The 12,900-nt window shown below is 34.3% G+C and overlaps 1 protein-coding gene across 1 annotated transcript; it reads left to right on the forward strand.

Moving 5' to 3' along the window:
* The first annotated feature begins 1,688 nt into the window (after positions 1 to 1,688).
* LOC122046497 (toMV susceptible protein tm-1(GCR26)-like) lies at positions 1,689 to 12,264 on the forward strand. The gene is made up of 3 exons (XM_042607218.1): positions 1,689 to 2,166; positions 11,129 to 11,773; positions 12,050 to 12,264. The coding sequence occupies exons 1-3, from the start codon at positions 2,041 to 2,043 to the stop codon at positions 12,260 to 12,262; spliced, it is 984 nt and encodes a 327-aa protein (XP_042463152.1). The 5' UTR covers positions 1,689 to 2,040; the 3' UTR covers positions 12,263 to 12,264.
* Positions 12,265 to 12,900: the final 636 nt, after the last annotated feature.

The following is a 12,900-nucleotide window of genomic DNA, read 5'->3' on the forward strand; positions in this document are numbered from 1 at the left end:
ATAATTTAAAATAAGATAAAGTCACGGTCAGTCTGCTTAATTATATGGTCGTATCACTAATTAACTAATTAATGGATGATTAAGTCAATGATGAAAGTGATCAAAAGTTAATACAACAAATCGTAAAGTTCGTACGTAGCAGTCAATTGATGGAGCAAGTTCTGCTTCCAAATTTTTTTTTACGATCTAGTACAAAGTAATTTTTATACCACATCTTCTACTAAATCGTTCGTCCCCAGTGCTCTTGTCGCACCCGACCCCAAGTCATCAGGAGAGAGGTAAATCACGGTAGACGAGAGGGCAAGTGGTGGTGGGATGAGTTGCACAGGGTCCAGGGATTTATACCCCGACAACACCGCCAGGGCCGACCCTGGAGGAGGGCGGTACTCGGCGATGGCCCTGGGCCCATAATTTGAGAAGGCCTCAATTTTTTTTTTTTTAGTATTATGTATTATAGGCATGTAATTGAGGCCTTGAATAGTTGGACCCAAATTTATATTTCAGAATCTTTTGATATTGTCTTTTACTTTTATCTTTTAGGCATGTAATTGAGGCCTTGAGTAGTTGGGACCCAAATTTATTTTGGACCTTTTTTTTTTCTGCCCCGGGCCTCCTCGGTAGAAGGACCGGAGCTGAACACCGCGGTTCGACCCCGCGACCTCATGTGCCAATTGTATACCACCCTTTATCATCTCGGATGACCCGTGAGATCACCATATCTTCTATTCTGGAACTTATTAGTGGTGGCCAAGGTATAAAAGAAGATCTTAAGATCTCATATGATAGTATCTCACGTCTAAACCACCGCATCCATATTAAATATTTATATTTTTTTTTCTTTGTATATTTTACCTTTATTGTAATTTTATTTAACAAATCTTTTGAAAATAAAATTATTCTAACTTTAATTCAAATTGTGAAAGCATTTTAAATTATATCTTCTTCTTTTATTCCAAATGATAAGTTTTTCAATATAAAATTTTAAAAATATTAATCTAAAAAATTTGAAGATTAAAAATGCTATTCACATTATGTTCTATCTACGTAACCTTGTCCTTATTAGCAACGTTTAGCATCTCCTTTAGATTGACCTTATAAAACATATTTCTATTCCACAAAAATATATCACAAGTAGTCTTTGTGCACTAATCTCCATTAAATGAAGGTGTGATGTAAATTATTCTTTTGTTATTACTTATTATGCAATGAGGGCTCAATGCAAGATAAAATGAAGGACTCAATGTAAAAAAGTTTCTAATATAAAAGAAAGTACTAACATGCCTATATTCTCCAACAAAATACACAAAATATCTCATATAAAAAAATTTAGACTTACTCATCTAGAGTAAAGAAAAAAAATATAGAATGTTAGTTGTATAACTCTATAATAAAGATATCTCAATTGGTTTGTAATAAAACTATATTTTATTTAAGTTATTAAAAGAGAAGAAAAATAATCTGAAGGTGAATAAAAATATTATTCAGATTAACCGTTTAACTTAAAATTAGCTTTACGAATTATTTTAGAATAAATAAATAAAACAAATAAATTAGTTTCCAGGGTTTCGTTTTTGTCGATAATTAAAAACATAGTGTTGGGCCCGTTGAGAGCAGTGCGGCCCCGACGCAGAACTTCACGCGACCGTGCAGCTCCTGTTGCGCATAAGTGTCGCTTAATTATTATCGTCTTGTCGTCTTTGCAGGACCGTACGAGGCACAGAAGAAGCGAGAGAGAGAGCGACATATTTCTTCTCTACCAAGCTCTCTACTCCTCGAGCGAACGAAAGAGGAAGAGGAGCAGTTATTCCGATCGCACCAACCGTTGAGATCAGTGCGGCCCCGACGCAGAACTTCACGCGATCGTGCGGCCGCTGTTGCGCATAAGTATCACCTAATTATTATTGTGTTGTCGTCTTTGCGGGACCGTACGAGGCACAGGAGAAGAGAGAGAGGAGATATTCCTTCTCTACCAAGCTCTCTACTCCAATCGCTCAAGCGAACGAAAGAGGAAGAGGAGCAGCGATTCCGATCGCACCAACCATGGACCAGATCTTCCACGTCTATTGCATCGGGACGTTGGACACCAAACTCGATGAGCTGTGCTTTCTCGCAGATAAACTTCGATGCTATCTCGATGCATTCTCCAACAATTCCACTTCGGTCAGGGTAAGCGAATCTTCCTTCTGCGACTGGCATTACATTTTAAAGTTTTTTTTGCTTTAACTTCTTATAATATAATGAATAAAACCACTTTTAGTATCCCATGAATGATGCATGGTACAAAGAAATTCCAGAAGTTATAAAGGAACTTCGTTCATGGACTTCAGAACAGGAGTTGCACTTGTGTGGTCGAATCTTTCATTGTTCCTCAATAGCTCAGCGGTAGAGTGGTCGGACGTTCACTGCCTGATCATAGTTTTGAATCCTACTTGGCGATTTGAAATTAAGGATAGAGAATGGAACTAAATAATTTGCATTGACCATTATGAGTAGGTAATCAATTTGTTCTGTTCTATGGCAAAGAGTTGAGATCAGACTACCTTATTGTTTGGCTGTTCTAACATAAGAAAGGATTACACAATGAAGCTTTTGTCTTGGCTGGCTTTCTTTTACTTTAGATTGCTTAAGAATAGCTCATATGTTCACTGCCAAAATCCCATTTAAAGCCTTCGTATAGATTTGCTACCAACAATTACTGCTGGAATTCACTCGATTACTGGACTATTATTAATTAACCTTAGTTGATTGATTACATTAGTAGAGCCAATTTAACCTACATATGGTTGACTACCCAATTCGTAATGGTTACTTGAGTCAACTAATCCTCTATCCAGTCGACTAATCTCCTATAACATCTAAGCCATCTAACTATCATAGCCAAATCTATCAGATCAATGCCTCTCTTCCTGTATTATTATAGTTCTAGTAGTTGACTCATCTTCCCTATCAGTAGATCTTGCCTCAATTTCCTCGTCTTCGAATCATGATAAAAATAAATTTTGGTCTTTGGTAATCCAGCCTAAGTCAATTGCCTGGTTGACTCAACCATCAGCCCACTCAAACCATACATAGTTTACTAAAACATTACTTGACTGAAACCATATGTCGGTTGGCTGAAACCTTAACTCTAACCCATGCTAAATAAAGCCCTTGTCTAAGTTAAGTCTATTCGAACCCAAATTCCAAGTCACTTGTAGACTCTTGTCTCACTAAGGTTTTTTGCCGAGAGGCCCATGCCTCAAGGACTTTCTTATCTATTAAGAATCATCGTACCCGGTACTTCATGTGCCTAGAGACCATATACTTCCTCATTTATGTAATATCATTCAACCTTGACCTAGGTTAGGATTTCCATTACCTAGAGGTCTAGCTTCCAAGATTTCATCCTTTGCTTAGTGTCAAACATCCTTGAATCACCAAGACCTCCACTTGTCCAACCGTAGGTCACCAAGACTTCCATTGCCTAGGGAACTAACATTTGAGTTCATCCTTTGTTTAGTGTCAGGCATCATTAAATCACCAAGACCTCCACTTATGCAACTTTTGGTCAATCTTAACCCATCAGGATTTCTATTTACCCAACCTTAGATCCACCTTAACGTGCTAGGATTTATACTTGCCCAACCTTAGATCCCTTTGACCTTATAGGACATTCGCTTGCATAGTGGTTACTCCTCTAGGACTTTCATTTGCCTTACATCCAGCCAATTTTGATGATGAGACTTCATCACTTGTCAAGCATCCGGTGAGTTGCTTGAACTTCCATCACTTGCCAAAGATCCAATGAAATTTGACCTGCCTAGACTTCCACCACTAACATTTGTTAAGCTTTCTTTTTGCCAACTTCTCAATGCACTTTCCACATTATGAAATCGATGTTGGACGTTCCACTTGCCAACTCGTTGTTGGACTTTTAACTTGCTTACTTTTGGACTTTCTATCTACCAATACTTGTAGAACTTTCTCCATTGCTAAGTGTCTAGTCAATCTTGGCCCACTTGGACTTCATTCAATATTAAGTATCAAATCAATCTTCACCTACTTGACCTATTGACCTAACTTAAACTAATGTATTATCTAAATATTTGGACAAATATATAGTTCAAACATCAAAATAAAAACAGAACCAAGGTATGTCCTAATTGCTCTAACACATTTCTCTATTTATATTTCAAACTTGATATTTTTTGAGCTAACAAAATTTGACCTGAATGATCTATGAGTAAAGTTTCTTTGGTTATGCTATTGAATTCCACTTTGATCGTGTCTAGTATTAGAAAGCCTCGTATTGTGCTAAGTTTAGCAATTGTTAGTTTTCCAAATCCATCTTCCCACTTCAAGATGTTTTTCTTTTAGTGTGATATTTTGTTCAATTGGATTCACATGCAACTAAACTTTATGTTTTATAAGGTATTTTGATGTGAAGAAATTCTAGAATGTTTTAATTGTTGAACTGAACTCTATTGCTTTCCCATTGTTTCTTTCATGATTTTCAACTTTGTGCATGAGGAGTATTATCCTTAGAATAATTATCAACCATTTTAGTCCCTCTGTCTTGAAATTGAAGTTTTTTACATAAAACATTTGGACAATACTAGAGTGAAAATGATTATTAGAAGCAATGCTCATCTTTTATTTTCTACCATTTATGAGAAATATACTAGTGATAACAGTTGTACACTTGATTGTAAATACTATATACTATAGGGTGTAAGATATAAAGTTACAATAATGAATAGAAGTACGTGTAGAAAATTCTACCAAAGGATAAGAAAAATCCTAATAATTTTTCCATTATTAACATGGTGTTAGATCTGGATTCCCATTACATCCTACCAAGTTAAATAGCTTTGGTAACAACTCGTGTAGTGTCCGAAAATCCGAAGGTTTAATTAAGAGGGTTCATTTGATTTAATTAAGAATTTATTAATATAAATAGATTTAATTAATTAAGTTAGCCTACAATTATAAAATTTGGATTAATCAATTATATTTAAAAAATAATAGGATATAAATATATAAAGACTTAGTATTTATATAACCTATGTGTATACATTTTTATATAGATTATTCATCTAATTAATAAAAAAGGGCAGCCCGGTGCACGAAGCTTCCGCCATGTAGGGTCACAGGGAAGGATCCATTGTACGTAGTCTTACCCTACAATTATTTCTATATTGATTATTTATCTAATTAATATAGAAATAAAATATAATAATATATTATATAATATAAATTATATAGTATAAATAAAATTAAATAAGAAAAATATAAGATTTATATATATATAGTGCATATAATAACTAAGAAACTATAATATTATAAATTATATATTTGCATTATTATGTATATATATATATATATGAAATTTGATTCAATATCAAATTGACGACTTAGTATGTATATAAAAATTTATATAACATATGGATATAAATTTTTATATAAAAATTTTCATGACTTAGCATAATAAAAATTTATATGAATCAGTAGGACTTAGTATGTATATAATCATGGATATGAATTTTATTATGTATAAAGACTTAATATGTGTATAAAAATTTATATAACGTATGAATATAAATTTTTATATAAAAATTATATATGACTTAGCATAATAAAAATTTATATAACCATGAATATAAATTTTTATTATGTATTAAATTTATAAATACTTAGTATGCATATATATATATATATAAATTACACATGACTTAGCATTATAAAAGTTATAAGACTTAGTATGTAGATAAAAATTTATATAACATATGAATATAAATTTATATGACTTAGTGGATAAAATGTAGACAAAGTCCTAAGCTCCACCTCTTTAAAAACCCTACCTCCAAAAGCTCCATCCCCTTGATGTGTCGCTGGCCCTAAGGTGCTCCTCCTCCCCATTGTTCTCCACCGATTCTAGAGCTCCAAGGGAAGACAAGAAGAGGGAGTTAGTATCTAAAGATTGAAGGCATGTTCTCTACTTGAGTTATGTTTTTGTTAGTTCTATGTTTTGGTGTAGTTTCAGATCCTATAGCTTGATGTCTTGGTTGTTTTCTTTGTGAGTGTGATGCTCTAGTTTGGTTCTTTTCTTATGCTCCAATTTGCTTGGATAGATGTTGAGTTTCGGATATTGTAAGTAGTGGTTTTAAAACCCCTTGTTTAGCTTATGAACCTTGAGTTTAATTCAGATTTTATGTGCACCATTCTCATAGTTGAATCCGGTTTTATGGCTAATCATCTTAGTTGCAAATTCTATTTTTATGAAAGGCATACATCTTAGTTTAACCACTGATTTTAGAGGTTTCTTATCTTAAGGATAACTCCATAAATGCTTGATGTTCTTCTATGTGTTTACCCTTATAGATTAGAGAACTTGGTGTGCTCAATTCATGTTATAGAATTTCTAAGTTTTGGATTCTTTTGGAGGAGTTTTATTCACTAAGTTTAGGAGTTAATTATCTTGACGAATCTCAACAATAGCTTCATGCTTTTCCATGTGTTTATCCCTTGAAATCGAAGAACTTTACATGCCCTAACTATAGTACAAGACTACCATGTTTCGGATTTTATAGGAGAAGTTTAACCACTGATTGAGGAGTATTTATCATGATGTTGAACTACCATTTGCTTCATGTTTTCCTAAATGTTTTCCCTTATGGATTAGAGAATTTGGTATGCTCAAAGTATAATATAGAATTTCCAAGTTTCAAATTTTTATAAGAAAAGTTTAATTTCTGTTTTAGGGGTTATCTACCTTGATGAATCTCTACAATGACTTCATCTTCTTCTCACATTATGCTTATTTTAGTTCCTCAAGTTCATGTATGGTTGGATACCTTAGATAAGTTTTGGATTTCATAGATTCCGATGCTCTTTTGATCATTTAGGAGATGATAGCATGTTAGCTCCTAGAACTTGTAAGTTTCGGAATTTGCTTAGTGTTCTTGTGCTTACTCCTGCTTCACATTATGATAGTTTAGTAAGTTATATGTATGATATGAATTTGCATGCTTATATTTAGGTTTATGATTATGCCATGCTTAAGTTGCTATGCATGCTCATGCTCTGTTGTTGCACTCGTCTATGCTTAAGCTTATGATATGAATTTGCATGCTTATGTTAAGATTTACAATCATATCCATGTTTAAGTAGTGATCAAGCTTATGTTAAGTGCATGATTATGCTTATGTTCATATTTATGTAATTATGTTAGGGAATTTGTATGAAACCGTTGCATGCATGTAGGTATGAGATGTACATATCAAAATCTAACACAGTCATTGTATGAATATGGATAACCATGTTTTAACGATTATGCATGTTATGGATTTCATGATAATTAATGAGTATGCATGTTATGGATTTTATGATAATATTATGTGGGTGTATGTCAAAGGTTAATTAGATAATTATTATGAATGCAAGTTGTGTGTGTGGCAAGTCTATGTTCACGTGTGGGTGGAGTTATGAGCCGGAGACCTAAGCTCGGGGAGCTTACCGATTTTATTATGGGTTGAGTTATGAACTGGGGACCTAAACCCGGAGAGCTCACCAAATCTATGTGGTTGAGTGTGACCAGTGTCCATGCCCTGGAGCTCACAAAAATTCTATGTGGTTGAGTGTGATCGCTGTTCTTAGCTCGGAAGCTTACCAAAATTCTATGTGGCTGAGTGTGACCGCTGTCCTTAGCTCGGAAGCTCACCAAAATTCTATGTGGCTGAGTGTGACCGATGTTCTTAGTCTGGAGCTCACCAAAATTATGTGATTAAGTGTGATCGGTGACCTTAGTCCGGGAGCTCACGAAATCTTAGGTAGTTGAGTGTGACTAGTGACCTTAGCCTGGGAGCTCATTAACCCTATGTAGTTATGTTTATTTTCATGCTTAGCTTATTTACCCGCTACAGCTCATATTAAGTCTATTCTTATGTATATGTTTATGCCATGCAAGTATACATATGCCTATGCTTATGTACATGCTCATAATTATGTCCATTTCATGCTTAGTTTATTTACAAGCTTATGCTTATGTTTACGCTTGTATGCTATGTCAACGCCTGTGCTCATGTCCACAATATGTAGTAGATAAGTCCTAAGTGACCTAGACTTAGACCGGGTATCCATTAGCACACTAGATCATAGGCACTAACTATTGCATAATACAGTTTTGAATATGTTGAGTCTCTCGACTTATAGATTTTAACTTTTTTAGATAATGGGACGAATGAGACAAGAGGCATTGACCGAGCCGGCTTGGGACAATGGCAGTACAACCCAAAGACCTTCTAGCTTAGTTTCCGCATTAATTAGGTGTTTTCTTTGAAGAATAAATTCCGAATTGTATGACCAGTACCGAAGGTCGTTAGTAATTTATGTTTTAAGAGCTATCAATGTATCTTAAGTTGAATTGAGAACTCATTATGGAAGTATGTGCAAGTGATGCCCATAGTTATGTATATATATATAAATGAAAAAAAAAACTAGGGATGTCACAACTTGATTCATTGGCTTTACCTTTTAAGCTCTATATGTTACATAGTGATGTGTCCTTACTACTAAATGTTTGGGTTGCCTTCCACTCTTGGTGCCTATGAGCTTGCTAACACCCCCCTCCCTATTGTGGATTCTTCATTTGGCATTGCTCATGACTTCACAAATATCTACAACACCGCTTGGTTGTGATCATTTGCAATGCCACTTTCTCATGTCCACCCTAGTGCCTTGCTTGAGGTTGATTTCCACTTGTGCAACTCCTAGTTCTTTAAGAACTTAGAACTTGATCCTTAATCCTTAATCCTTCACTTGATTCTCTTTTCTTTCCTATACCTTTTCTAATGAATAAGAAAACATTATAGCTATTGCGGGATGCGAATGATTTTTGCATCTCCAAAATAATCATGGAGTATGACAATGGTAACGCTAAGGATGAATCAGTTGATACCAAATTTGAAGAATCATGGTTTTCCACAAAGTAAAAGTGCGTTAAAATAAATATACAAGGTAGAAGCTTGAACATCTTCTCTTGGTAAATTAATAAACTTTCCATTTGAAATTTGAACTTATGTTTATATAAGTTGATAAATTTGCATTGCTACCGAATTTGAAGAATCACGGTTTGCCACAAAGTTAAAGTGTGAGAAAGTAAACATACAATGCAGAGGCTTGATCATCTCTTGGAAAATTAATAAATTTTCTATTTGGAAATTGAAATTATGTTTAATTAAGTTGGTAAATTTGTGTTCCTACCCAATTAGTACAATATAAGAGTAGATCAAAGGTTACACTGAGATTTGATACCACTTAAGGTAGTAAATGTCCTATTGCAAGTAGATATAAAGTGGTAAATTTAATAGTTAATTTTCCCACAAGAAGGATGGATGAAGGCACAACAAATTAGGATGGTAGCAGAAGGCTGAGGGGGGCTAATGGTGGAGCGTCAATTGCAAGAGGTGGTATGTGTGGGTATGGATCTTTGTAGATTTAGAATGGACTTGAGCAGAAAAGCCTTTGATGGTGGAGTTTATAGGAGACTTTGAGAGTTATCTCAAGATAATAGCTTATATTTAGTGTTGATAGACTCATTGGATCTTGTGGAGGTGGCTAGTTTAGTGGTGCAAGGTAGTGAGGTGAGAATTGGTGGCTGACGGAGTGCAAGGAAGAAAAAAAGGTGGTGATAGAGGATATCTTGGTGGATATGAAATGATGGCAAAGACAAAGGTGCAAAATTTTGCTAGTTGTGGGGCTGTAAAAGAAGAGGATGATGGATGAGGTTCACAAACAGAGAATGTTAAAGTGTCCGCATATACTAAACAAGAATTTGGCTTTGGTAGCAAACTCATGTAACATGGTGATAAGCAATCTAACACAGAATTAAACCATACACATGACAATGAAAAGTTACAAAGAGAAATTCTATTTTGTAAATGATGATTAATATAGGGATAAAAATCCCTTTTGTAGATCCAATTGAAACAATATCGGTGATAAAACAAAAATATTCAAGGAAATAAATAGTTGTGTACCTAAAGAACTCAATCAAATTAGGGAATAAACCAAATTACAAACTGTGAAAGGAACCAAATTTAACTTGTACCAAAATCTCGGTACAATCTGAATTAAAGCAATTACCAACTTGGAGAATTCTTTTTAAGAGTTATTCTCCTAAAGAGGAGAACCTACTTAAATAAACTCTTACAACTATAAAAATATTTAAAAATTGAATTCCTCATTTGCATCGGGGATAGTGGTGAGGCAGGCACATGATATAATGTCAAATGGTATGAGCTATTGTTTACAAGCTATAGAAAGAACCAAATTTAACCTATACCAAAATGAACTGAAATAAAACAATTACCAACTTGAGGAATTATTTTAAAGAGTTATTCTCCCAAAGAGGAGAACCTACTTAAATAAATGTATAATTATAAAAAATATTTTATAAAAATTAAATTCCTCATTTGCATTGAGGATAGTGGTGAGCCGGACATATGAGATAATGTGAAATGATATGAGCTATCATTTACAAACTATGAAAAGAACCAAATTTAACTTATACCAAAATCTCCCTACAATTGGAAATAAAACAATTACCAACTTGGAGATTCTTTTAAAGAGTTATTCTCCTAAAGAGGAGAACCTACTTAAATATACTCTTACAATTTTAAAAATATTAAAAATTTGAATTCCTCATTTGCATTAGGGATAGAGGTGAGCCGGACTCATGAGATAATGTGAAATGATATGAACTATGCTATTTAAGCACTTTTATGGGAGTGCAATGGTATCATTCCTCAATGTTTTATCAAGGAAAGAAGCATTTGAAGTTTCTTCTGATGCCATTTGGAGTGATGTTGTTAACTTGTGTGAGGTTGACTACTTTATCAGTATTGTGGTTTCAGTATAGACAAACATTATTTGGTTCTGGTTAACATACTACAAAGAGTTGCTTATTCAAATTCTTTATATTATTGCTGATCTATTACTCTATTTACTTCTCACATAAACCTTCTTGTTCAGCATGATTCTTAAGATATTCATTCATATCAGGGTTGAGTTGCAATGGATCATGGTGCCTAATTATTGTAGAGGTTGTTTTACCATATTTAGCTTTTGTTTTTGTTTCATGGCATGACAGGTACAGGTTAATATTGTTGATGTTTCAACTAGCAATAAGAAAATCGAACATCTGGAAGGATTTTCTTTGGTCTCTAGAGAGGCTATCCTTTCAAGTTATTCAGCTGTGGCAAAGCAACTACCAGATGACAGGGGTAAAGCAATTGCTGTTATGGCCAGGGCTTTAGAATGTTTTCTTAGAAAAGCTTATGAGGACGGCAACCTTGGTGGAGCTGTAGGCATTGGTGGCAGTGGAGGAACTTCATTGATTGCTCCTGCATTAAGATCTCTCCCTTTAGGGGTGCCAAAGATGATAGTATCAACTGTTGCTAGTGGTCAAACAGAATCCTATATTGGAACATCCAATTTGATATTATTTCCATCAGTTGTTGACATATGTGGTATCAACAATATTAGCAGGCTTGTTTTGTCTAATGCTGGGGCAGCTGCTGCTGGGATGATTTTTGCAAATTTGTCTACATCTGACAATTCTACTGACATGACTAAGAGAACAACTGTTGGCATCACTATGTTTGGAGTTACTACACCATGTGTAAATTTTGTGAAAGAAAGATTGGCAAAAGAAGGATTTGAGACGCTTGTATTTCATGCAACTGGGGTTGGTGGTAGGGCTATGGAGGATCTTGTTAGAGAGGGACTTATACAGGTATCTTTTTGGCTCTGTCAAAATAAAAAATAAATTGGAATAATTTATGTCTACTTTCAAAATATCTAAGCTTTCTTTCTCTACCTACACCAAACCACTAGGTCAATCTTCTACTTTGGATTCAGTCTCAATTATTTGTACAACAATTAGAAAGTCTCTAGTTCACATTTCATTTAATAATTCACTAGCTTAGTGTGCTTATGTGCTATAATTTGAAACTATTTGTTTAGGTTCTTTTGACCTTCTCATTTAATTTCTGTTTCGATCGACTTGCAGGGAGTCTTGGATATTACAACAACTGAAGTTGCTGACTATATAGTTGGAGGAGTCCTGGCCTGTGACAGTAAGAGATTTGATGTCATTTTGGAAAAAAATGTTCCTTTGGTTCTCAGCGTAGGTGCCCTGGATATGGTTAACTTTGGAGCTAAACATACAATACCTTCTGTATTTCAGCTGAGAAATATTCATGTTCACAATGAAGAGGTTTGATCTGTTATTGATTTGGTTCATTAAGTTGTTCGTTGTCAAGTATTGAAATTTTTTCTAGGCTTTGATTTCAATTGAATCCATTCTTCAAATCTGGAACAAATACATCTGAATAGATATGAATAATAGTATTTTTGTTATAAAATCTTTCATAAGTTATCAAGAATTTATTTTGATGACGATACTACTAACATTAAGATGAAATATCAGATTTGCTTATTGTTTCATTGTATACTTTTCTCTTTTAGTTATTGGGCGGGAGGGTGTAGTACAATCAGGGGGAAGAAAGTAACAATATAATTGCACAAGAAAGATACACAGCTTTATGTTATTCATTGTCAAGATGAGAGTTATGTCCACAGGCAAAGGCAATGACTTTCACTAGCCACGAAAGGTGTACAACTAAAAGTAAAAGATCACGCCCACAAACTTTGTACTCACACCTCGAAGACTCACTCAAGCCCTTTTATAATGTTCACCACATGATGCGAAATGCTATACAACAACCTTCATATTGCCACAAGAGATTCATGTCAAAGGTCAAATCTCTTAATGTGATTACACCATCTCAAAAAGTCATCAATGCCTCCATTTTTCAAAGTGCACTTATCACCATAACTAATTTCAAAGAGTCTTGATGA

This window comes from Zingiber officinale, chromosome 2B (assembly GCF_018446385.1).
Source record: "Zingiber officinale cultivar Zhangliang chromosome 2B, Zo_v1.1, whole genome shotgun sequence".
In the NCBI taxonomy this organism is placed as follows: Eukaryota; Viridiplantae; Streptophyta; class Magnoliopsida; order Zingiberales; family Zingiberaceae; genus Zingiber; species Zingiber officinale.

What these genes read in the sequence shown, in the direction of transcription:
- LOC122046497 (XM_042607218.1), top strand. Translation starts at nt 2,041, where the DNA reads ATGGACCAGATCTTCCACGTCTATTGCATCGGGACGTTGGACACCAAA. An exon ending in ACAATTCCACTTCGGTCAGG is followed by an intron (nt 2,167 to 11,128) that starts GTAAGCGAATCT and finishes ATGGCATGACAG; the next exon opens with GTACAGGTTAATATTGTTGA. An exon ending in TTAGAGAGGGACTTATACAG is followed by an intron (nt 11,774 to 12,049) that starts GTATCTTTTTGG and finishes ATCGACTTGCAG; the next exon opens with GGAGTCTTGGATATTACAAC.